This window comes from Sylvia atricapilla, chromosome 11, assembly GCF_009819655.1.
Source record: "Sylvia atricapilla isolate bSylAtr1 chromosome 11, bSylAtr1.pri, whole genome shotgun sequence".
Classification (NCBI taxonomy): domain Eukaryota; kingdom Metazoa; phylum Chordata; class Aves; order Passeriformes; family Sylviidae; genus Sylvia; species Sylvia atricapilla.
The window spans coordinates 44,780-72,415 of NC_089150.1; the positions used below are offsets into that span (position 1 = coordinate 44,780).

Genomic DNA, 27,636 nt, shown 5'->3' on the forward strand with positions numbered 1-27,636 from the left:
TTAGTCCATTAGCATCCACAGCACCTACAGCTGCCACTACAGCTATAAGACAGCATTTCTGCAGCTCAGGGTGGAACAAATTTGAAGCATTTAAGCCACTAATTGCATCTGAAAATTTTGTACACACTCCATAATATGCTTGTACATTTACATCCTGGTTTTTCTAGAATGCGCACTCATAAGCAGTAGTTAAGACCCAATAAGGTCTTACACTGCTATAATTAGCATCTCTAATTATAGTTGCATTTGGTATATCTATGTCATATAATATAAGAAGAAGCTCACCTTGATGTTGTACATGTTTGATAAGAACCAAGGTGTTTGTTACAAGACACTCTGTTCAGTTATAATCTACAATAACTGCAATATAAGTGAGCTGATACTGCACAGTTTTCCAGCCTTTACCATGCTGAAAACTGTAGGTCTATTTTTAAATTCAGAATCAGATTATGGATTTGCATAGACCTACCAGTACATGTAAGAACATTGTGTTTCCATATGTACAACAGACACCCAGTTACAATAATTCTGAATATTTTTTGTCACTTATTCTTCAAACTCACAAGCCCTCCCAAGCACTTGTTCAGCTGTCAATCTGAAAAATGCCAGCAGATCTCAAAGGTTACTTACAAATTAAATACAAGACATCACTTTGACTTTTTTGGGGGGATAGATGACAGATAGATAGATTTTTATGGTTTTTTTAAGTCAGCAGCAAAATAAAATTTGCTTTCCTGATGAAGAAAAACATGTTTTGCCATGTTTTATATCTGTAAACAAAACTGGATGTGGGAAAAAAAGGACATATAGTAATAGGCACAACTACCCCCACCTTCCTCACTGATCACTCTCTCCTGCAATTGTGTAAAGCAAGGAAGTAAAAAGCTGGTAGAGACAGAAAAACATGTTTTTCTTTGAAAGTCCATCCGCAGAAATATTTATCAGCTGTTGGCAAAACACATACAAAATAATATTCTCTTTTTGAAAGCCAGGAACAAATAGGTCCTTTTTTCACTGAAAAATGGAGGACATTGAAGTCTCTGCTCTTTGAAAATGAAAAACTTGTTTTGCATTTGCTGATTTTGTGGGGATTTTTACTGCTCCCTAAAACTTGATTAGGTCTTTTGCCACTCAAATCTGCAGTATTATCTAGTGTATTTTTGCCTCTTGGTCAGTCAAAGTCTTCCTTTTTCATGAGTGGATGACACCAAAGCTAGCCATAGAGGAGATAATTAAAAAACTCACTCATTTAACCAGGTGCTATAAATAATGGCTAGATAATCAACCAAGAATGGATTACATAGGCAGAGGCAGGGCTGTGTGCACACCATTCACAGTGGCTGGAGCAATAGGAGCCCTGGCAGACTCAGAAAGGTCCCGGTTTTCGAGGGTGAAGGATCCACCGTGGGGGAAGTCTCTGTAGAATACACCAGATGCACAGTCCAGTCAAAGCCAATCTTTCTTTCCCTCGTTTAATGTAAGCAGTCTGGCAGGTCTCAGGGTCCAGAATGATCCTGTGAACTAGGAGCAAAACCCTTTTCACAGTTCACACTGACCTCTATGAACAGACCTCTTTCTTCCAAGCCTCTCTGTCTCCCTTCTCTTTTCAGCTTAGAGCAGAGAAAGTTCCTCCCAAAGGAAACACTTGTTTTCAGAGTCCTTTCATACCAGTGCTCAACAGGATCTGCAAAAATGGATTTAAACTCTTCTCCCACTAAGAGGTGCCCAAGGAAGGAAGAGAAAAAAAAAGCTGGAACAGATTATTTTTCCTAATTTCCCCACATCATTTTCTCAGTGCCCACTATGCTGCAACCACAGAACTTCACAAGACTTGGAAGAATTCTTCATTATGACAGGAAGGACATTTAGAAAATATGTACAGCTGCAAAAAATGCCCTAGAACGAGCATGACTTGAATTCTAATATAATGAAAAGGTATGCAGAGCAAAATAAGAAATTTAAAGATGCCCCTGTATCTCTGCTTTAATGATAGGAAATAATCAGCTATAATCACCCCAGTACAAAATGGTTTTATCATTGTTGTCTTAACTAAAGAATACAAAAATGATGTAAAGTGTACGGTTCTGCCACGGCTAAGCAAAAATAGAGATGTTCTGGACTGATGGAAACTCAGGTAAAATGTTTTCTAGCTTCCTGGGGAAAAAAAAACCCAAAACAACAACATGCTGATTTTAGCATAAAAGCAAAGTGCATTTATCCACATTGAGAGTATATAAGCTAGTGCCTCCATAGCTCTGAGCAATCTGAAAAATAGTGCAGGCTAAGAACCTGTGGAGGTCTCCTGGTTACATGTACTGAGAAAGGATAGAGACACTGATGGCATTATCTTCCTTATTAGAATCAATTACATTAATGAATCTATGACAAATGGGAGAGGCAAACTGCTTCAAAGGCAGAGGAACAATGAGGTACTATTGTGTATTTTCTGTCCTCATGAATCAAAACACTTAAGAAAATTAAATAGCTTTAAAAATTGTCACCTGATTAAATTTTGTCCCTTTTTTTCTCTGCTTGGATCAGAAGTAGACTCTAGGAGCTCGGAGCCAGCTTTAAAGGTTCATAAATGCTACCACCCAGTGTATACAATTGTTGTGTGTCTTGTCACTTCAGTCCTCCCCATTAAAATTCCCTCAGCTGAACTTTGTTACTCTCCTTTTGATACTCTTCACTGAAGATCAAAGTCTGGGTCTGGCATGTAGACAAGAAAGGAGGTATCAGTACAGGAGAAACTGCAGTGTGAGTCCACTCTTAATTGGATGCTAGGGAATTCAGAAAGTTTTTATTTACAGCCCAGCTACAGGCAAGACCTTTAAATCAGACTTCACACTGTGTTCCACTTGAAAGGTGACCATGAATGACACAAATTTATGAGAAATCGAATTTCATTCATGCCAGGGCTCAATGCTTCTGAAAGAAAGTACTGCCACAAAACGGGCAGAACATATTCTTGCTCTGGTTTGAGATTGGTTGTACAAAGACTTTTTTGTGGCTATGTACACATTCTACTACTGGTGATGTCTAAAAAGGTTCAAAATATGTAACTGGGGACTGATTAATTCAGGAACAATATTTATTTGGCAGCTCTGCCTAGAGGACATCAAAGAAGTCCTCCAAAGTAGGCTGCTCAGATACCTTCCACAGAGATATTTCAGTGAAATGAAACCTAATGTCAAAATTAGGGATGAAAGGGACCTTTACACACTTAAGCAGCTGTAATTACTTAGAAATGCTTGCTAGAGGCAAAGCCATGCCAGGCAGAAGAGAGAGATTTCAGTTTTGATGCTCCACATGAGAGGCATTCCTGAGTGCATTGGTTCCATAAGGCTTTCACGCATCCTGTGTTGTGTATTCACCAAATTACAATCAGTATTAGTGGAGCTTCTCACCATCCACACCAGTGCTCAAGAGCAAGCTCAAAAAGTTAATTGCCTTGCTCGGTGAGAAGTTAGTCAGAACTGCAGGAATGCCTCACATCCTTCCTCATCTGTACTTCCACCTGAAGTGTGTTGACTTGCACTGCAGCCAGGACATGGAATAACACCTCAGAACTACTTGGCCTCCTCTAGACAAGTAAGAATAGGAAAGAAATGGTCTTGGTTGCCTATGAGAGAGACTGAAGAAACAAGGAAATTTTGTGCATTTTGCAACTTTTTCATCCCAAATACGGATCCCAGCATAACTGGCCCCAGGGGATAGATATACTACAAGCAGTTTATCCCACAATCCAAGCCACTGTGAAAAACGTTTCTATATTCTGATCACACCACTTTTGTATTACCTCTCCTTATGCAGCATAACATCACCTTTTAAGAGCTAGATTTAAGTTTTTTCCTCCAAAGAACAATTGATAGAAACACCAATTAACTGGGAAGACCATAGCAGCAAGTTTGTGTCTCACTACGTTCTTCTCACATTTATGACTAGGTTAATAGAAGAAAAGTTACATACAGCTTGTATTTAGCCTAGAACATACTGGTTTCTTCCCTAATTTGGTGAGAGGACTGAAGGTGAGTTTGTCTGACTTATGACCCAGATCAGGCAACTTATCCAGATAAATTTCTTCTCTTGGCAAATTTTGTTTCTCCCGTTAAAAATCACTTGCAGTGACAGGACGGGCTTCTGAGTGTATGAAAATCATGGGAAACAATGAGAAAGGAATCTCTATTCACTAGTGGCAATTCAGGTGGCCTGGGTTACAGCAGGCACGGGTCGCAAGTACATAACAGCTTCTCCTGTTACCTGCTGATTACCAGAGGTACAGTCATAGGCAAAATAATTAGTCTAGATTTTAAGGCAGCCACTCTAGGATCAATAGCATAGCTTGCTGGCAGGAAATCAGATAGTCTGAGGGGATTCTCCATAGCCGCACTCTACTGTCAGGAAGTATTTGGTGAGAAAGTAGCTGAATGCAAAGGGAAGGGCAACTTCTAAATGTTGCTATGTCCTACTGCTCTATTTCCTTAAGCCTAACTTAAAAATTACTCAGACATCCAAATTGCTCAGTTTTATGGGTGGAGCTGACAGGGGCTTTGCATTTGCTGTGAAAAGATGATCATGTAGGTAGAATTTATGTCCAAGCCCAATAACAAAACCAAAGATTTCTCACTGTTTATCATTTTCATCTGCTGCAATTGTTTTTATGCTCTGAAGTGCACTTTAACCCCCTATCAGATACAGCTGACCTGCAGGCTCTTTTAAAAGTAGCCACCATATCAGAATTTAAGGGTAAATTTTTTTTACACTCTCTATGAATGCAGAATTAGAGAAGTTTATATTAATTTCAGCTATGCTTCACTGGCTCTGCTAGTGCCAGGCCTTTCAGTGATGCAAACTGCAAACTATAAGCATGCATGTAATTTTCTCCAGGACTACAATGGACTGCATTCAAACTGCAAGTGATTTGCTGAAAGCTCCACTTGTGACTACTAAAGGAGACTTGGTCATAAGTGGGGAAACTACTCAATGAGCAAAGCATAAGATAATCCATATTTTTTAGTCAAATGATACTTGTACTGTCATTAAAAAATTTGAAAGAGAGAGTGGCAATATTGCCATGTTCAGTCACCTCTCCAATGCAAAGTCAGAGGGGCAATATTACAGATTTATGTTCCAGAGATTGGTGGCACAAGATCAATATTTAATCATGAAGATGAAAAGCATTTACAAATGTTTCCAATGAATAGGATTATCATCTGCTAATTAACATCCAGACTGCTTAATGAGGCAGCAGTGTAGGCACAGAGAGGTGGGAGCAGCGGTGCATCAAGAGGCACTTTCCAAACTTTCAGGATAGGTTATGGCTTGAATTATGAACTCCCTCTACATCTGTTATGGCACCTCACTAGTTAATATGAGTCTTTGTCTGTGGGTTGCTTCGGAGACGGTTCCTGTATCTCAGGAAGCAGGGAGAAGAGAAGTTTCCTGTTTTGAAGAAGGTTTAAGAACTACTTTCCTCCAATCAGGCAGCAGATGCTTGGGCAGGAAATGGAGAATGCAGCTGCCAGCCCCACTCTGGGTCAGTGGCTGTGCTAATCAATGCAGTCAAGGTTTACCACAGCCAAAAAGGCCCTAGTGATAAGTAGGCTGCACAGTTAAAGGGAGGATTTGTGGTGGAAGGTGCCTAGATTGAGCCTTTAACTGGCATGAGACCAAAACAAATCCAAATACTGAGAGGAAATGGGCGTTTGTCTTCCTCCCTATATGTGGCTCTCATACAAGAGATTGCACCCAGTACATAGCCATAATAAAATGAGGTGTGTAATTAATTGTTGTGGTTCAAAACAATGCTCAGACTAACCATCACTGCTGTAACCTTTTCTCTTGCTGATGACCCACTTGCATTGCATTTATTGGGGGCATCAAATGCGTGTCCCATCACCACAGGAAACCAGTCAAAATTTCTCCGGCTGGTTGAGGGGGTTTTTTCTCCCTTTTTCTAAGGAAATTCAGCAAGAGTGTTTACTGACTTCAAGAACTGAAATTCAGCTCTGTCCCCAGTACTCATGAGTTTAAGCCAAGTCTCAGCCTTTTTGATAAGGTGACCAATTTTTATTTCACTGACATGAGTTTTATAACCGCATAACTTTTGACTCTCAGTGGTATTGCTCCTCACTTACACTTGGTTATTTTGAGTGATATCTGAAGCACCTGTCTGCCATCCTTCAGCTCCCAGCTCACCATTTGATTCTTTGCGATGCTATTTCCTCTCGTGCTTTATGTAACAGACAGCATCTGCGAGGGTATGAAAGTCTGGAGAGAAACAAGTAACTACAGTAGGCCAATCCATAAACGTGTACTTTCAGCTACTTCCCTGTTTGTTTCCGGTAGAGCTGTACTGACATTTTCCAAATACAGGCACCAAGCGCTCTGGAGTGCAGAACTATCACGTGCCATTGAGTAAAGAAAGACGTGTTTCCAGACACACCCTTCCCCAAGCTAAGTTGCATTAAATGAAGCCATACCTGAGTAAGACATTTGTAAAAACTGAGGCAGGACATGAGAATTAGGTATCTGGGCAGTTGAGCAGCAAACAAAATTTCCACGGCAGTCAGCAATGAGTAGACCTAAATGTGGGGTTTCTCACATATGACTGCAATTGACTACAAATATTCTTTTCTCACAATTATACTAAGCAGTAAAAAGCTCATAAACTTGATGCATCAGAGGAATGTTGACGGCACCATGAGCCTAAATGGAAACACGTAAATCTCCATCCTGAGAGGACTGGTGCTCTTGCTAGGGGCCCTTTACTGAAAATGGTGAGTGAAGCAATCAGACGTTCATTTGATCAAGTGAGAGTCAAAGATATATTTGGAGTATTTCACAATTGTATTCCTTTGTAAGAAATAAAAACACAGACTAGTTTTGCACGTACTGATGCCACTATCCTTGTAGCCTCCCTCTCCTACAGCATGCTGGGGTCTATACATATCAACCATCTTTCAAAATGTAGCATCTCCTGTAGTCTGAAATGAGCTCTCTAAACTAGGTAACAGATAGGACGTTTGCTGTGTTAGTCATTAATGCCTGGCAACTGTAATCCCTTCTCTTTTATTGCAAAATAGTGCTGTGAAAAAATTGCATGCTGCAAAGTAACAAACAGCTTGTACGGGACAGAATACTCATCGTGTCGCTATAACTTTCCCATTCTTCTTTCCATCTCCACTCCCTTTGTGATTGTTTTCATTTGGCTTCTCTTGCCTTTAATGAGGATGTAAAACCAGGGGCCAAGGCTATGACATATATTCAACACATCCTTTGCAATCAGTTTTGATGTAAAGGAAAACATAAATGTAGAGTGAAGGCAGCAAGAAAATGGTTTGCCATAAAAGGTACAGTGGTGCTCAAAAATAGGAAAAAAATTACCATTATATGCCAGGAAGTATTGTACTGAATTGTGCTGAGAGGAGCAGATAATGCTGTCAAATTTTGACATGAACAAGCTTCGCTTTCAGACACTTCTATTATAGCCAGGCAATGGGGTCCTGCCAATCCAGGGTGAAGGATTTCATCTCAGTCTCCAATGGACATGACAACATTTGTTTTAATTTCTGCGTTTCAAAGAAATGTTCACCAGTAATCTTTGAGATCTCATCTGAATGATTGTCCTTCAACTAACTTCCTTCTGTACCAAGAACTCCCAAGAGAGTATTAACTTCGCACTGAAGAAACTTGGAGTGCTACAGAGCCACAAATTTAGGATACATCCTGCCGATGCAACTCCAATTCCAATGCAGCACATCTCTTGTGGCTCCCTGGGCCATTGGGGACTACTGACTGGTCAGGACTCTTACTACAGCACTCCCTACAATTCCGTCTCTGAGCCTGACTTGGTGTCAGACAGGCTTCTGAGCAGACAGGAAAAAGAAATGAAGAAAGTCAGAGAGATGACATGCCAGTCACTGAAGGACATAAAATTCCTTAGACGCAGAAATTTGTTACCAGGTAGCAATGACATCAGCCTCCAGTGCTATTACATCACGGCAAAGAGAAATAACTGGAAAGTATTTACCTACTAGTATTTACCATATTTGCCTATTACAGTACTCAGCTCATCACAGCTGCCCATATTTTACATTTAAATTTATCTGCCATACCAAGGAATGCTTGCAATTATTAAGACATCTACAATTTTTTTATCCTGCTTTAGTAAATTGTTTCACTCCTCGTGACATGCAGCATCACTTTACTGCAATAATTGAAATGATTTTGTAGAATAACGTTGAAGTAGGCCTTATCGGCATTATTCCTTGCCAATATAACAAATTTCCCCTACACATTCAGCCTTTCAGATGTCCCAAGCAGGCTCACAAAGAGAAACACGAGGTATTAGCTACCCTATGTATCCTGTGCTGTAGATCTGCACTCTTGGGTTTGCCGGGTCACCAAGAGAGATGTGCTGTTGAACCACTTCTCTCTGTCTTGTGGTTTCTTGGCTGGCATACTACCAGCTGGAACGCACCAGGTAATATCAAAATAACAAAAAAATAGGTGATTTTTCAGGCAACTAAAACCAGATCCATATAAAGACTTATAAAGCAACGTTGGTTTCCAAAGTTCTACCTGTTTGACCTCAAAATGACATTGGGTTGCCATTTTGAGGTCAAACACACCCTCCCCCTTGCCCAGTATTTTTAGTTCAGTGCCAGAAAATTTCTTCAGTAAGGCCACGGACACCAAAATAGTTCATGAAAAATGCCCTGGAAGACTGCTTATAAAGAAGCAAACCTCATCTTAGCTAACACCTCTACAGAATAACATAAAGTGACTAAAATATAACATTTAGGATGCATAGGTTGTGTATTATGATAGACAGACTCTATAGAGCTCCATTAAAATGGCAAAAAGAGTTCTAGCTTATGATACAATTATTTAAGAAGAAGACTCCAGCATGCTAGATAGCTCTGATCTAACAGGACACAAGTATATGGAGTTACCCTACGTAAAACAGATGATATGCACTTGCTTAGATTTAAACATGTGCTTAAAACATCTGCTGGATGGGGACCTATAAACTTAGAATGTTCATCTGAGTTTTAAATTCATAAAGTTTATGAAATGGATAGTTGGGTTATGTTAATACCTATTATGTTACGTAATCCTTCGTTAAAAGAGATCTAATTATAAAAAACTAGTAAAAATAATTTTTAAAATACATGCTTCATTTGTTGCAATAGATGACTTAAGAAATTAGATGTGTCGATTTCACATCTCATCAATTAAGTCAAGGGTTCTCCCTGGGGAAAAAGATTTTTCTGTTCTGAACTGTGCTTGCTTCAAGGAATGTGTTATGTGGTGTGGACTCCACCCTTTAAAACCTTAATTGCAGGATATGCTTGCAAAAGCAGAGATTCCTCTTCTGGCTGTAAAAATTTGATTTGACTCTTAAGCATCTCCTGAACATGTTTGCATACATTCTCCTTCCCGTTCTTCTATTTGTAATACAGATCATTCCACATTTCCATTCAAGAGGATTACAGAGCAAATAGACAAATTTCAAGTAGTTCTTTTATGCTTCTTATTTGCCTTTAGCTACAAAATTCTCGCAGCTTTTCAACATTTCAGTACAGGAAATTACATTCCAGATTGCCTTTTAGGCTAATAATAATAATAATAAAAAGGTACAGCTTCTGTTTGCTAAGTATTCTTTAGTTGCACAGATTTTTGGGGGTTTATCCTGTTGAACCCAAATTGTAGTCTAATTGCCCACGCAGCAGTTCTCCTTGCCCAAAATTTGTCCGAACTGCTCAAGAATACATTCCTTAGTGAAGAGTGTAGTACCTTGTAGCAGTGCATTGGTTACATTTTTATCTGCCACAAACCATTTCAAAGTTCAAACCAATCAGATCTGACAAAAAGAAAGGAGTCAGCAGCTCCAGGTGGTAGCCTGGCACCCTGCCCTTCAAAGGAGGAAGCAGCTTTGAGCATAGGCTGTCAGAAATTTGTGAAAAGCACTCAGCCTCTATGGAACCAGGTCATAAAATTCATCTTGGGCAATGCCTGCCTCTTAGCCAGAATTGGAGCTAACAGCATGATGTTAGGAGCAGGAGTTGTCTCCTTGTAGTTAAGTATAGGGTTCTGCTGGAGCATTCAGCTACTTCCACTGAAAAAGTGCAATTTTTCACAAATGAATGGTTTGGCTCAAAACCTATGAAGTATCACGGTTCTTTGTCCTACAGCAGACAAAAAGAGATTTTGTGCAACAGGCACTATAGAAATAGTACATTTATTACAAGACCATCTAGTGTGTTTGCAAAAATCTCTTTTACAATGATTTTGTTTTGATAGTAATATATTTAATCATTCTCCTATTATGTATCTAGGTATGAGAAAACTTTGCAATTTAGACTATGTTTTTCAGTTTATTAGGAAATTCCCCCAAATTCTGCAGCCAACATTCTCAATTCTTCTATGAAAAAAACATGTTTCTTGCCTTCCTGCTGCCCTTTTCCCTACTGTTCAGTTTTCTACAGCCATTTAACCAAAAAGTTATTCTCCTGGAAAACATATTTAAGGAATATTTTTCCAAATCATTTGTACTGTGCTTGATTTTTTAAAATTGTACATTCTTTTTCTATTGTGTCCCATAAACTTTTCCCCACCTTTTGCCAGATCTTAAATCTGTATTCTTGAAGCTATTTCACATCCTGCTTTCTACTGACATGTTATTTATGTTGCTTGACACAGACATCAAGGCTGCAGGTGGCAAGAATAAAATCAGGGACCAATACATGATGATGGGAGAAGGCTGCATGAGAGCTGGTCATAGGCGGACTAGGGAAACCCAATTCATTCCCTGCTCCAGGGCACAGACCAGACACATTATGCTTTGAGGGAATACATAGGCCTTTATGTCAGTCGGAGTAATAATGAAAGAGCTGTTACTGTGAATTTATCCATCTGCAAAACCATACAGGATAGCAAATGCATGCTTAGAGCCATAGTGATACAACCAAGGTCCTCTAGAGAACCACAACTCAGCATTCTGGGATACCAGCCTCAGTGGGAGACACTCAAGTCCATAGAAAGAAGGGTTTCATTCCCATTCCCCTCACTGCTTGTTTTCTCTCTTGAGAGGTCTCTGCACTACAGTGCAAGGCACCACACACCCCATCAGTCACAATGAGACTGAATTGAAAGGTCAAGAAAGAGAGCTCTGCCTATACTATAGAGCACCTTCCAGAAGGCTGATGTTAGCTATTACGCCCTTTGCAAGAACAGAAGGCCAGGTAAAATTAAGTTTCTCTGGATGGTGTTAGCAATTGTCATGGTTCCTGGGGGATTTAAAATGTCAAAGCAAGAACTGACTGCTTCACACCCCCACCTGGACACTGAGCAGATACAATGTGCCACTTCTCTCCATACCCAGCTTGCTGGCCTGCAGGGCTCTGGGCTTGTGGCAAACAGCCATCCTGCTGTAGGACGGAAGGGTCCTTCTCCGACTAGGGAAGCGAATCTTGAGGTCAGCTCAGCCCTCCTGAGACCTCTTTGCCAGGGGAGGGAAATCTGCCAAGTTGTGCTTACTTGCGTGAGAAATACCAGCCCCATTGGGAAACGTAGCAAGGCTATATTATGCCTCCATTCAGAGGAAGGGGGCGATCCAATTTTGTTTGGGTGTTAGTGCTACTACCAGCCCTAAAACTAGGTGCCTGCATTAACCTCGTTGAGCCAGATTATGGGAGAGGGCTGCAGACAGCAGCCTGCGGTTGCCTGAAACTGCTCTGAGCAAGCGTGGTTTGTATGCGAGGGGCCGTGCCTGGCTCTTCTGCACTCAGATCCCGCTTCCAGCAGCAGGTGCTGTCGGCTCTGCAGGGATGCTCGCGGTTAGGGAAAGACGCCCGGGGAGAGGCGGGGTCCTCCCCGAGCCTCGTTCCCTGGATGGGTGCTAGGCTGGGGTGGTCATGTTCCTCGCGGGAGTGAAGTGTGTGTGTGAATGAATAGATTGAGGATGGATGGAAGGGGAAAATTATGGAGAGAAGGGAAGAATGGGCAGGAGGAAAAGGCTGAAGAGAGGGAAAAGCATGGAAGGGCGGGGGCAGGGAGGGGGGGGAGAGAATGGAGGCGCTACGGAGAGACGCGAGAAGGCGGGAGAGGGAGGGGATGGAGAAGAGGGTGAAAAGGACTGAGTAGACTGCAAAGAATGACCGAGGGCGATGGAAAGGGAGTGGGGACACGAAGAAGGAAGGGGGGGGGGGGGGGGGCACGCGAAAAGGAGGCAGAAGGACCCCGCCGCGCCTTTAAATATTGGCGCGCTTGGGCATCCGTGCCGCATCCATGCCCTCCACTCCCCGCGGGGACCCCCGGACTCGCCCCGCGGCGGGCGCTGCCTGCACGCAGTCGGTCCTGCCCCGCCCGGTCCTGCCCCGCGCGCCGCCGGCCGTGCGGGGCCCCGGCGCCGCCACCGCCCCCCGACGGGCCGCGCGCGGGGCAGGGCGGAGGCGCGCGGCGCTGACCGCCCCCGGCCGGCACCGGCACCCGCCCAGCCCGCCGTCCGCGTCCGGCCGTCCCGCTGCGCTCCCGTGCCCCCGCAGGGGCTGTAGGGCCGGGCGCGGCCTCGAGGGCCGACGGCGGCGGGGGCCCCGGGGCCATGCGCTGAGCGCCAGGAGCAGCCGGCGAGCGAAGTTGGGGTGGAAGATGAACCACGCCGGTAAGTGCGCGGGCCCGCCGGGAAGGATCTCTGCTTCTGGACATCTTTTCTCTGGGGTCGGCAAACGCTGGGCTGGCTTCCTTCATCCGGCACCCTCCTTCCCTCGGGCCGGCACATCCCATCGCCAGGATAGCACCCCCTACCCGGGCACCGCTCCTCCGGGGCTCGCATCCCCCTTCTTCCCGGCATCCCTCCTTCGGGGCCGGCAGGTTTTGGTCCGTGCCGCTGGCGCTTGCGCCTCTCCCCCGGGCACCCTCCGTCCAGGGCCGGACCTCCTTTTCCCCGCGATCCAGCAGGTGCTCGGTGGCTCCCCGAGGCTGTGAGTGCCCCACTGCTTGCCCAGCCGGTAAGGCATCAAGGGCGGGGGAGGTTAGGTGTTCCGGAGACAACCAGGCTGCCAGACCGGCAAGGCTGCGCTTGCTAAGGGACACGGCTGTGCGCCGACTACTCCCTCGGATACACTCAGCCGTTCACGAAGTTCCTAGGGAATTTGCTGTGACTTTCTTTCCAAGAGTATATTTTTGGAGGAAGGTAATCGGTTTTGCACAATTTGCTCTCTAAGGCAAACCCAAACCCTTCCTCCCGCTTTCTGGTAACTTTTCAGAATTTTTCCTTGATGGAAACTGAGAAGGTGAAAGTGACAGAATACGGGCACAAGGCGTTCAACAGTTAAAACAAAAAGAAGCCGCTGGAAAATTGGCGTAAACTTTAAGCTCACCAAGACTTTGTTCACCAAGACTTTCTGATTTTTAGGGGTGAGGCATTTGTGTGAAAAACATAACAATACAGGAAACAATTATTGCTAACTGGAGTTATTTAGAAAAATTTAAAGCTGCTTCTAGAATTAAAGATGAAGAGCAGCAGCTCTTTTTTGTTAGCCCTAAAATTTTCCCTTGTGTTTCCTTGTTCCAGGTGAATATTGCTGGGCACCTCACTTGCAATGTATGGGTATATCTTGAAGCCCAGATATTTTACCGCCTGATACCTTGCCCTACCACTGTTTGCCAAAGCACAGGAACATAGGATTGGGAAAACTCTTTTAGGTCAAACCCAGCACTCCACTGTTGTATCAGTGTGTTATACCACTCCTCTGAGTTTAAAGCAAAAAGGTTCTCTTTCCCCTTGGAGTAGGGAGTGAGAGTCCTAAAATTTGGTGATATTTCCATTCTATTTTCTGATCCTGGTGTGGACTGGATTCTGTCCATCGCAGGAGACAAACTCTATTGAAAATGAAGCCAGCCAAAAATAACTTTATCAATGATGCTCCTACTTCTCTATCTTCATATTTCCATTATTTAAAACAGACCAGCTCTAATCTACTCCTGTTGTCAGTGGACGTGCAGGGTAAGGAATATCAGATGTGTCCGTTTGTAAAGACTTAAATTCTATTAGCAGTTTCTATTTTTTAGGAATGTAGGGCTGAATGGGGCTGCCTTCATTATCAAAAGCGGCACCCGTTGTTACTACTGCTTTTATTAATTCCTTCAATTATGTCCTAAACAAAAACTTTTCAGGTAGCTCTCCTGCTACTCCTGGTTTCCAGACCAGATTCAGCACCATTTATTCTTGTGATTACATTGTCCTTTTGCTTAAAAATAGTTCTTTTCCTCTTCTGGTGTTTACCTCCAGATTGTATTTATAGAGTGCTCATATCCCTTCTCAGCCTTTGTTTTGTATGTTTGCACAATGCAAGGAATGTCTTCCCCCATCAGTGCAAAGCAGAACTTCCTACTGAATCTGAAGGAGAGGGATATTTATTAACTGGTACAACTTGGGCACCAGCATTAGCTATCTTTGTATTATAGAAAGTAATGCACAGGACCAGTAACTAGAGTCATATGTGCAGGCATGTATGGAAGCCTTGATCCCACAGAAGTTAAAATAATGACAGAGAACAGGAAGGGAGATATGGACTATCCTCAGAGATGCAGAATTGATGTGAAAAGAAAGATGAAGCAATCCACCCAAGCCCACAGGAAATCTGTGGTAAGAGACAAGAGACCAGACCAGCCTCATATATAGGACCTTCCGGCCTCTAGTAATTTTTTTGCCAGGTGCTGAAATGGTGCTGCCACGGGAAAAAATGTGCAGACATTAGACTCCAGATTGTTCAGAGGTACAAGCAGACGGTATACTCTTTCAGCTGCTACTGAAAGTGATATAGGAAAAGATGGTATATGGACCTGTCAGAGAATTTTTACCATATTCTTTACCTCTTAGGAAGCAGTATATGAAACAACAGGTTGTCTGCCTCAGTGTTAAGTTAGTGTTGTGAAAACAGAGCCAAACTGGTAACATTGCAAACACTTACAATTACACTAAAAAGAAATGCATGGTAGTATTTTAGAACCATGATTGTCATGTACATGTGGTTTTTCATAGCTGAGCCTACCAGCAAGACTTACATGTACAGTCTGCTAGAGACAATGAAAGCATAGGAGAATTTTTAGGATCAAGATATTTTTGGTGTTGAAACATAGCCCTTCCTGATTTTATTGCCTTTTGAATTTTACCCCTTCTTCAACAGTGTTTCACTGTGGGATGTTATGCTGTTGTATTATATTTACAGATGACTGCAGTAAAGCTATATAGTAACAGAATTTTTTAACGTATTGATCTCATACCCCAGAGTCATAATGCATTGATCTAATTATAGAGGATATATTCCTGTGACTGTACATAGCAGCATTTTAGTTCTGCAGAGTGGGATGTGCTTTGACAAGCCAGCTGATAATGTTGCAGGTATGACTTTTAAGATAATAAAATTCCCTTGGGAATTATTGTGACAGTTACTACTGACTGTAGGTCTGTCTTCACACTGTGGAGCCCTCTTGCTATATACAGAGTACCTTTGATCACAAGAACATATACTGATAAGAGAGGATAGATGTTTCTCAGACTTGCAGAGAACATGAAGTACCATTTTCATAAATATCTCAGGCATTCAGGGCCTATTGATTTTGACCAGGACCTCGTATTTCCAGTTCCTGAAGTCCAAATTCTCAAAAGCCATGTAAGTATCTAATACCTGTTCAAGCCAAACTGGTACCTGAATCTGGACTGAAATCCTAATTACAGGAAGACTTGCACTCCTACATTGTTCGAAAATCCTGGTCTGAATACCTTTTCCATTTCAAGTGACTCCCATGCAACTGTTTTCACTTCTTATGTAATTTTTGTAATCTTAGACTTTTCTCCAGTAGTGTGAAATAAGTGATGCATGTATATGCTGTAAAACAAAGAGAATTATTTCTGCATCAAATATTGCACAATTAATGATATGGAAGAATGAACAATAAATGGAATGTCTCAATGGAAGAAACATAAATAAAGGCTGGAGATACAAGCTGGAGATAGAAGCAAGGCAGCACTAGCTGGAAACAAGGGCTTCATTTTTTAAATGAACAAATAATTACAGGATTAAAATGCAGTGATACTAAGGTGTATAGTTGACTTCTTGCTGACTTTAGACCAAAACCTTCTAGAAAATCAGTTTTCTGATTTTCTGATACAACTATGTGAAATTATAAAGCTCCTGATCAGAGCTGAACAAGACTTTCTGATGTCCTTGTCTGGATATTCTCCCTCTGAGAATATCTGGTACCTCCTGTTTCTCAGACACTTTCTGTGGATTTCAATCCCTTCTTCCTGGCAGAAGCAGTGGTAGACAAGACTTGGTTTCTACCGGGATTCTGGATTTGGTGCAGTCCCATCCCACTGTTGCAATATTGTCCCTTCACCTGTGCTTGTGGCTTCCACCCAAAAGCTTTACAAAACCATGAACAATGCATTTCTGCCCTCTGTCCTCAGTGCCTTTCCCATTTTCACATATGTCTGAGTTGAATTAATGCCAAAGGCATGAAGGAAACCCAGGTCCACTAAAGTTCATTTGTCAGAAAAAGCTACTTGCAGCATCTTAAAAGAAGCCTGAACCAGATTGCAGCACCAGTCAAGGCTAGAACCAGTGTCTGCACTGTGGAGCTATGTACTTTCTTGAACGACTAGCAAAGACCATGGCCCTGGGACATGTCTACATATATCCAGGCAAATGTGCAACCTCAGTGTTTATTTCTCGGTGGTGGTGTTTTGTAGATATGGTCCCTTATAAGCCTGAATGGAATTCTAGGCTAAATTTAAAACCTTAAACTTGAAAACATTTGAAAATGGGGAGTTGCAGCATTTCTGGTAGTACTGCACTACAAAATGTATACTGTTTCAAAGAAACACTTGAACAGTGAAGGCTGCATGGGTTGATTGCTATTCCAGAAGAGCTATTCCAGGTGAGTTGCTAGACTACTGTTGACTGCTTAGAAACTTGGATGGGAGGAAACTAATGTAATGTAATTTCATATGGATCATGGCAGGAATAGAACTATGCAGGGTTGCCTGAAGGAAGGTGGGTAAGGAGAGGAAGCGGTCCTTGTCAGTACAAGGAAGCACTGAACAATAAGGGGAGGAGCAGGCTAAAGGAATTTGTATTCCCCAAGAGTTTCCTTTTAAGCACAAGGTAGGTGTGTCTCCCTCCAAAATAAAATACATCCTAAAATAAACATGCCCAATTATTTGTGAACATACAGATTACTTATGGTGCAATGTTGCATTGTGTCCATTTAGAAGTTACAGCCAGAACTTTCAAGTGGGTTCAGACAGCAAAGGAAGCAGAAATTGAAGCCGAATGCAATTGTTGTGATGAAAGGCAAGAAGCTGTGCTTTCTTTTGTTTGGGTTATTTTTTTAAACAAACACTTGCACTCCTCCCGCTGCTTCTTCCTCACACCCTTACCAAAGAAAAAGGGAAATTGTTTAAGGAGCCTCGTGAAAGGCAAGATCAATGGACAGAGCAGTTAGGAAAAATAAACTGTGTAAGGAAACAGTAGTCACCAGTAGCTGGCACAAGTGGGTCAGAGAAGGACATGACAATTCCTATTATCAGACTGTGAACAGGGTCCGTTACCATAAGTTCTCTTCCAACAGCAGTGTTACTGAAGGTAGCAGAAGGAAAAACTCAAGATTATTTGATCTTTTTTTGCTGCAGAAAATTATCACTGGAGGGAAAGTGGGTAATTGTTTGAACTGTATTTCTTTTAAGTGGATGTCTCCATGGTTATCCTACTTAAAGGAAATGAGTTCATGTCATTATTTTATTTAATTTCAAATTTGTTTATAAGACAAAGCTTGGAAGGCCCTGGCATTCTCTAAAGTCCAGTCTTTTCCTCATCATTCACTGTTTCAGTACAGATGCTCTCTGACAAGAACAAGGATGAGAATGTAGAAACATCAAGTTTTGTCACATTCCAAGAACACACTAGTGTATCCTACTCTTGTATATACGTTCTTAGGAAAGGCCAGACACTGCAGAAAGTGGTGTAGTACCTCCAGAGTGGTAGGGTTTTTTCTTGAAGTTAGTGCTAAAAATGCCTTATTATAGTGGTAAAAGTGTAAAAACTCAGTTTTAGCTAATAAAAAATTCCTTCATTTTGCTACCAGAAAGTTAGTTTAGGATGTTCAGGGATTTCAACAACTGAATTAAAAGTGGAAAAGATAGATCTTGCTGGGGCAGCAGGCTTACAAGATACTAAACCCCCTTTTGCCTTCCTGTTTTTTACTGGTGAGAGTCTCAGGTACTCTGCAGCCTTCAACTGCTGCCTGCAAAAGGTGAAATGTTACTTCAGCGAAGATGGAGTGTTTGACACATAAAGTTTCTGACTTAAAGGGGAGGGAAAGATGAGTTACCCATTCTGTGATTAGACAGACACCCAGCAGCATAAAGCAGCAGTGGACACTGTAAAACACCACAGTAACTGCAGACTGGTGAATACACAGTTCTCTCTCCCTCCTTTTTCCTAAGTTAAGTCTCCCACATGCAGTTGGATTGGGTAAAACTCCAGATACAGAATAATTCCTAAGCAGTATATGCCACAAGGTGTCTGCTTAGAACAGAGTTTTCGTTCCTTCTGGGCTGAGATCACTGATTCAGGTTTTAACTTAGATGAAATCTCTCTGGTGTCTCATAACTCTAGAAAGACTTTTCTGACTACATCAGAGTACCAAATTGTCAGCTTCTTTCTGAGTGTCAGAAGAAATTTCTGGAAGGGTAAGAAGAACAGAAGAAACAGCCTTTTATGTCTCTTGGAGTCTAACCAAACAAATAGACCAGTATTACTTCAGTACAAACTCCTAAATAGTACTACTGTTACTAGGATAACAATAAGAAGAGTGCCATGCTACCAAATATCAGGGCAATCAGAGAATCTTTTTCAAGCAGTTTGCAATCAGTATTTCTTTAGTCTCAGTACAGTGCACAGCTCAGTCCTAACTGTCTGCACTTCTACATATTTAAAATCTGCATTTCAAAATACTGTAAATACAACAGCACAGTAGCTACACTTTTTGAAACTTACACCATGATTTTGGATTTTGGATACCATAGGATTTCACATAGGAACAGTGTCCCAACTTTTGTCTTTTGAGATGCTGTTCTGTTATTTCCTGTGAGTAGGGCATGAAGATCATGCACAAAGAGTTGTTTCTGTCTCTGTCACGATAAAATAGTTTGTCGTGTGCTTTTCCTTACGATGGAGAGCTCTCCTTTTTTCCACGACAATGTGTAAATTAGAGATTTCTGATCACTTAACTATGTAATTATCTATTGATGGCTAGGAGACAGCAATAGGAGGAAACCACTTCTCCCTACTTCTTACCATCTGTAACTATTTGTTATACTGGCTTCTTCACAATACATATTTTATCTCACAAAAATCTCACAAGGGAGGATCCCTATTGCTGCCTATTTATGCAGTCTTTCAGCATTTCATTTAGTTTTTGAAGAATATTAATTTCAGGATCAAGACAGCTGGAAATAGCTGTGGCAGGCAAACTACTGTGAGTAAAATTGTGATATAGATATGATTTAATTAACATAGCCTCAATCTAGTTTATTGCCAATCTGCTTGATTTCCCCTACATATGTGTCAGCACTACCACTAGAAATACAAGGCTGGCCTTATGTTGCAAGATTAATTAACTTTTTAGAATACGTTTTGATGTTTAGAGAAGCTTGTACCTGCAAGGGATCCTGGCATTTACAGGAGGAATGGAGGACCTTTTGACTTTCAGTGTACAAGAAACTGTACACTGAAAACAGATCTTGAGTTTAAACCAGTAACTCTCTTCATGTTTTGGGTTGAGGTATGATACACCCTTGGCTCTGCAGCTGTACCTCTTTCCCCAAGTGTGTTAGGGCTCCATCTACTTCAGTTCAGTTTTGACCTTAAACTATGTTCACTGGAACAGTTACAGTGCCACATGGAAGGACAGTTCATATGATTTGCTACTTCAGCTCTCTTTTCAGAGCTCAGCCTTTTATTGACTGGACTACTTCTGCATTACAAGTCACTGATAAAGTGTATTGCAGGATACACTCTGCTGGTTTTAATAAGAAACCAAGATGACTAACATGACTTTTGTCTCTTTTCTCCAGAAATCTCAAAACCACCGTTAGCACCAAAACCAAAGATTATTGGTCATCTTTCTCCAGCACCTGTGTCGAAATTTTCTCCTTCGTTGCCCAGAGCTGATATTCTTCATAACGCGAACTCTGTGTCTAGGGGTCCTAAACCACCTATTGCTCCCAAGCCAAAATTCTCAGCTGACACTGAGGGCAAATCCAGTGTTTCTACTAACAATAATTTAAATAAATGTGCAAATGGGAAGCTGGTGTGTCTTGATGGAGAGCTGTGTGAAGGAAATGGATGCAATGCTAATTGCCTAGAATCAGAGGCAGATAATGAATACATTGTAGTTCCTGAAGCTCAGCTGCCCAGCAAGGACTGTAATGATTTGCAACATGAACATGATCAAAACCTAGATTCCACTGTGGAAAATGAAGTCTCAGAAACTCCAGAAAAGGTAGAGAAGGAAGAGGATAACATTGCTAGTGATGAGAATACCGATAACCAAGAAGTCATCGAAGATGAGCACTGTAACTCTTCCAATACTGCTGAACCAAGGGAACCAGACTCTGAGGAGTCATCCGGAGACTGTGACCAGTACAAAGCATTTTGTGAGGAGTCCTTAGATGCCCCAGATGGGGATAATGATGCTACTAAGAATGTAGATGAAGATGAAGATGAGGATGTTGTAGGTGATTTTACTGAAACTAAAAACAGGCCAGAAACTTCTTACAACCTGGAACTGGTAAAGAACAGTAGTAATTGTGAGACTGACAGTGATAACCTTTTGAACAGAGATGAGGAACTAATGGGTGATACCTATAGAGATATCATTGCAATGCCATTGCCTGCAGATGAATCAATCCCAGCTTGTGAGAAGGCAGGGCAAGAGGAGGAGGAGCTGCCTAAGGTTTTAGAAATGGCAGATGGGTGTCTAGCACATAATGATGACCACAGTGTGCATACAGAGCTTGATTTGAGCATGGAAGAGGACTCAGAAAACGATGACTGCGCAAGCCCTGACATGCTGCCTGAGGAGGCCAGTGAAGAAACAGGCCCTGGCTTAGAATTGTGTGGAGATGAATCCAGTGCCGAAAATGGTTTAGCAGAGTTCGTCCATCAAGTAGCAGCTGAAGAGGAAGTAGACCCAAATGAGCACAATAATACAAATGCAGGAAATACCAGTGATGGCTGCCAGATCACTGAGAGGAGAGGTGAGAAGACATCAGAGGTAGCCTGTGAGGCAAGCAAAGACTCTGGGAAAGGGGAAGAAGAAATTCTGAATGCAGAGAATATGGATGATGGCTGTGAGATTGCACTTTGTGAGAATGAATGTGGTGAGGAAATACCTATGGAACATTCTGATGAGAATCTTCCAACAGAAGGGGCCTCTCTGCATGAAGATAGTATGATTTCTGATAGTCTAACTCATGGTCTAGGGATGGAGCCAGAGCTGGAAGATGTGACTGTTGAAGCACATAGTGAAAATACTGTGGAAGCCTCTAAGTCAGATGAGTTGCAACTCAAAGACAATGAGGTGGAAGCAAACAGCCTCAGCAAAAGTGTCCCAAGTACACCTCAAGAGGTCCCACTTGAGGAAGACTTACAAATCTGTAAGCATGGCAAAATTAATGTAGAATATGGGACCAAACATGTTTTGCATGAAAATCTAGCAGTCCCTAAATTGGTCATTGTGACTGATGAATCAGAGGAAAGAAAAGCTAGCCGTGACTCTCTAGATGATCCTTACGTGCTTCCAGAAGAAAATGAAATTGTCCATGATGGGCAGACTGATTTAGGAGCTGATCACAGTAAAAGAGGTGAATTAGGCATGGATGGTGAAAACAGCTTGCTGCCCATTGATTGTAAAAGTATTGTCACTAGAACACGATCTCTATCTGGGAGGATGCCAGGCTATGTCCCAGAAACTGTTCCAGAAGAAACTGGACCTGAAACTGATTTAACCTCTTCCCAGAATGGGTCTGGGACAGAAGACTTAAACAATAAATCCTTTCCATTAGAAGGAAAACCAGTGGAAGCCAACAAAGCTTTACCTACCAAGTCAAGACGCTTTATTTTATATCCTCGATCTTATTCTGTTGAAGGGAGAGAGATACCTATCTCTGTTTACAGAGAAAGTGATGTCTGTGTACTAGATGGTGTTAGAATAAAAAGGACAGAAGACAACTTATCTTTGCCTTGTGTCAATGGTTCTTCAGGTAGTTTTTCCCAGCAAAATCATCTCTCATCATGTGGCATATCTACTCCATCCTCAGTTGTTGATATACCACCCCCATTTGAACTTGCCTACATCACCAAAAAGCCAATCACTAAAAGTTCACCTTCACTTTTGATAGAGAACGACTCACCTGCTAAGTATTCCAAGAAAAAGAAATCTTCTTTTAAGAAGTTTCTTACTCTAAAGTTCAAGAAGAAAAGTGAAAATAAAGTCCATGTAGATGTTAATGTTTCTTCTTCAAGGTCCTCATCAGAGTCCAGCTATCATGGGCCTCCCAGGCTGATGGAGCTGGAAGGGAGGAGCCTAAGTAGCTCACCTCAGCTAAAATCACATGTGGGGAAGTTCCGTGCATCTGAGTCTCCCTCGGCTGTTCTTTTCTATAAGGATGGTAAAAGAAAAGGAACGCCCAAGTCCTTCAGCAGGAGTGTGTCAAGGGTGGAGTCCTTTGAAGACCGGTCCAGACCTCCTTTCATGCCACTCCCATTAACGAAACCTAGGTCTATTTCTTTTCCCAATGCCGACACATCTGACTATGAGAACATTCCTGCTATGAGCTCTGATTATGAAAACATACAAATTCCTCCTCGAAGATCCACCAGAGCAGGAACTTTTACGGAGTTTTTTGAAGACCCTAGCAGAGCATTATCTGCTGCTAATGAGAACGATGGCTATGTGGATATGAGCAGCTTCACTGGCTTTGAGAGCAAGCAGCAAACCAGCGACCAGGAAACAGAAAGGTACTGTAATAAATTATTATGTAAGACCTGCTAGCCTTGGCCAAACAGGAAAGGCCTTCTCTGCTAGGTATCATAGGCAGACTCTCCATGTTGGCTGACTTATACCCCTCCCAGGAATTGCTTACAAGAAAGATTGGAAGAATGCAAGATAAGCCTTTATCAGTGAAAAAAAAGTGACATCAAATTAACTCCTTACTTTGTAAATGAATACTGGATCCAGATCCTATGATTTGCAGGCAGAAATCAAAGAATATTCAAAAATATTTGGTTTGTCCAGTGGATCTAATTTTTGTGGCTAGCAGGGGAAATGGGGAGAGCTTGCTTTGTTTTTCGGTAAAAAAGGTTCCTGACTTCTTGACTGAATGAAAAGAGAACCTACTTGCTGGAAGGGGTCCTGCTTCTTTTTGTAATTCCTGTCAGTTTCTCAAAACAATAATATATACATAATTTACGTTTCACAGTTGTCAGTTAAGTATATACCAGAAAATCCCAAATCATGAACTAATCAGACTAGACAGTGAATTTTAGAAGTTGCTTTAAGGGCTGTTATGGCCCTTGGACAGAGCTGCTAACTTAATAATGAATTAAGTAGCTCTGAAATAATATGCACTGCTAACATTAGTAACAATCTTTCATCTCATTCCATTAGGTTATTTGCAAACAAGAAAATGTCTTTTTCATAGGAACATAGGAGCAATGCACTCAACACCTTGGAATTTGAACCTGTTGTCAAATTATAGCATACAATCAGTGGAATGCAGAGATGTAAATAGGAAGAGTGTTTTCCATTAAGTTCATATTTAGCAGGTAATGAAAAAACAAGGTGCAAGGCAAATGAATGAAAAGTTATGTCTTTAATGCAGTTGCATTTTGTTAGAGCTGTGTGAAAAAGGTAAAAAATCTTCTAGGTAAGGTTTTCATGCCCATTTGCATCCATCATTCTCCAAAAGATTTAATACTTGTGCTTCTTTGCAACATATATTTTTTCTGGTTGTCTCTCTTGTCATTGTGGATGGAACAAACCATAGGCATTTCACAGATCCCTCTTTTGGGGTATTTTAGACTCAGGGAGTAAAATAACTTCTCATTAACGCCTTTGAATGAGTCTTGCAAACCATTTTTAAGACATAAATGATGTGGGGCAGTGAGTAGAAAAGAGATTGCATCAAGGCTTAAGCAGTGGATCTAAATGAAGCTGAGGGATGTGGAATATGGGCTTGTGGTTTAGCTCTTTGGAGAAGATGGCTGCCTGCAGTATTGGGAGCTCCAGTGATGCTGGCCCAGGGACATGGTGGAGCAAAGTGCAGCTTCACAACACACCACCACAGCCCCAGAGCAGCAAAAGCTACATTACTCGCTTGCAATGGTTTGCAGTTTACCCAGCACACTGACATTTGCTTTTGAAAAGGCTGACCAGTCCTTTGTGTCTGTGAAACACCACCCATTTTAGGTAGTTCTTGAAGAACCAAGTTAAAAATATTAGGACTACGTCAATTGCTGTGACTTGGGCCCATTTATGAACTTCCTGTGGAAGCCTGTAGTTTCAAAGGGAGAGCCAATCCAAACTGGTTCAGGAAGTCTCGAGGTCAAGACATGAACATAATTCTTCAGCCTCCTGCTTGTTGTGCATGCAGTTTTACTATTGGGGGTGAAGTGAAGGCTAGGCTCCTGTACAGCCCCTTTATCAAGATAACCAGGGTGGAGGGGAAGAGCACCAAGCAGACTTAATTACTGCTGAGATAGCTATTATTTGCTGTATTTGTCAGCATGTTTTAGACAAAGACATGCCTGAAAAGCTTTGATGAAATGTAAATGCACATCCTGTGTACATACACATCCAGTGGCATAACAAACTTGAAGAAACAGCGTATGATCTAATTGTAAAGCAAAGCAAATTGTACAAGCAGGTGCACCTATTTACACGTGCATACATGATATATGGACATGGATGTTTTATTTGCTGCTAAAGTAGTTTGGCCTAAAATGCCTTACCATGGATTTAAGATTTCTAGTAAGAACACCTATCAAACATACCTCTACCACACAGGAATAAAAATTTCTTTGAACTACAGCTTGCTCATGTCCAGACGCTTTTTTTAACTGTTTGAGAGTACAAGTGTGTTGGATTAAACCCATGAAATACATGGTATTTGAGCTCATGAAGAACTTTTTTGTGCATTCACCTGTAGAGCATTTGTGTTTAGCATCTGGTGATACCTTATGGAATTGCTACATTGTTGATGAATAGCCAAGTACAAAAAACTCTTCTGTCACACTTCAGAGGACAGAATGTGAATGTTATAAAAGATTATTATAAACCAGGAACCTTCCCTACAGTGTATGACTGCAGAACAGCAGGGTGGGAGGGGACTTCACAGAAACTCTGATGGGAAGATTCACCATTTAATTTCGCTTAAAAGGACAGATAGTTGAAGTGTGCTGCTATTCAGCTGGCAGGAGAATCCTAACAGCAATACCAGGATTTTAATCAGCTGTGAGAAATACAGCTGTGGTATTGCATCAGATGGGCACAGAGAATGGCCACTAGAAACTCCTGAAGCCTGTCACTACTTGGATAGAAAATGCAGTTGAAGCAATAGGTACAGCTAAAGCATCAGATTGTTTTTTATACAGGTGCAACCTCCCCTTCCTATGACAATTAATTCAGGTGAACTGTGGCCCAAAGAATGTTTCTGTGGCCCAGATGTTTCTGACATTTTCTAGAAGATAGGGTCAGGCAAAAGACACATAGTTTGTTAGCTGGTTTTTACCCATACAGCATTTGCCCATATGCTGACTGTATTAAGACTTCTCATCCCAGTAAGCAGTCCAATTACCATACTTTCCTGTTTATGGTAAAACTCAAAGAGAATTTTGTCAAGAAGATAAAATCAGCTCATGCTCTGTTTTTCTGCTTGTCCTAGCTAGAGCTGCTCAGTACAGGCATGGCTGCCAGAGGATATCTAAAAAAGATGCGCACATTCAACACAGTTCAAGCTGTCTTCTTGACTAACTGCTATGTATGATAACAGCAAGGTTGCTGATATTACTCTGCATTTGTAATTAAAGCAAGCTATATCTGTACTGGAGACAAATCCAGGCAAAGCAGACTTCGAGAGTCAGCATAGATTTTACATAACTGTTTTGGAAAAGATTTTTCCATTCTTTCCTTTTCTTGCTTTCACAGGAAAACAAATTCTAGCTGTTGATTCCACTCAGTTGCTAGTTCTCTCCTTCTTAAATCCCTGTTCTCTGACTACACTAAGCTAGCATGCACCCATAGCATTGATGAGAGGCTTTATAAGAGACAGAATTTTGGTTTTGTAAGTCTAGCATTTCCCAGGGCTGGTGATATGTTAATGTTTCCTATGGAGGTGGCACAGGAGTGGTCTACAATATGGCTTAGCTCCTTTAAAGACCTGTATGGATCAATTATGTGGAATTTTGCTGACAGTCATTAGGCCGAAGAGAACCAAAGTGATGACCATTGTGAGAGGTTTTTTAAAGAAATATAATTTTTTTAAAATCACTTATAAAAATCTCTGCGTAGTTCTTCTTCATGTCAGTGTGAAATGTACTGTGCTCTAGATCTTGTAAAAGGGAGAAAGTCCCATTAAAATGCTGTCACAGAGGGAAGGAGGATCAGGGACTGAGCGTAGAGACAAGGGAAAGAGATGTTTTCACTTGTGATGTGGTGACCATGATGGAAAGTAAGATCTCATGAGCTTTCACCTGTTCTTGAATTTTGCCACATAAACCTGAAAAAAAGCTTGGTAAGTTCATTGCCGAATAAGGAATGCCGGTACTATACTTGACTTCAGGCCATGCACAGCCTGTTGAAAATCTTGACAGCAGTCACAGCCAGCTTTGACACAAATCATGCTTTTGTTTCTGTTTCTGAGTATTGTCTGAATTGCAGCAGGGACTTAGAAGGTGATAGCGGTTAATGTACTTCAAGCATAATGGACTTCAAGCTGTCATAGACGGCGCAGTCTGCGGGAGATAACCTGTTGCTGCTGGGAGCTGGGCACAAGGCATGCTTCACCTTGCATTGTCAGGATTTAGAGACAGAAAAATAATATATTAAGTACTCTTGGATAGGAGAGTTTTTTTAAGAACCACCTCTGAGAAGTGTCCCTAGACAGTATCAGTAATGTCATATATTAATACCAAAGAATGAAAGATTTTAATACATTGCCCACATGCAGGTATCAATTTTCCAACAGCTCCATGACTGCTCTCCTGTTTCCTCATATCCATGGAGCTGTTTGACTTAGTTCATGCTGGGGATGCAGATGTGTGGGGAATGAGGAAGCTAGTGTGCTCCCCCAACACAGCTTTGCATTGCACATCACCATCCTGCAGACACAGCACAGCCTCAGAGGGCTGCTGCTGCTCAGACACAACGTGCTGGATCTCACCCTGGCTTTGTTTATGAGAAAGCACAGTCTCATATACCTCCTAGGAAAAGGTCCAAAGACCTCAGCAGATGTTGGCTTTATTAGCAGATGGACTCCATTGTGATGGCTATTTTAATGATCAA

At 41.7% G+C, this 27,636-nt stretch overlaps 1 protein-coding gene across 1 annotated transcript in view; it reads left to right on the top strand.

The window, feature by feature from the left end:
* Positions 1 to 12,509: 12,509 nt before the first annotated feature.
* Positions 12,510 to 27,636, top strand: part of FGD5 (FYVE, RhoGEF and PH domain containing 5) — a 73,577-nt gene continuing 58,450 nt past the window's right edge. The window contains exons 1-2 of the mRNA XM_066327099.1: positions 12,510 to 12,667; positions 20,147 to 23,093. Of these exons, the coding sequence (XP_066183196.1) occupies positions 12,655 to 12,667; positions 20,147 to 23,093 (2,960 nt within the window). The 5' untranslated portion in view covers positions 12,510 to 12,654. The remainder of the gene's footprint in view (positions 12,668 to 20,146; positions 23,094 to 27,636) is intronic.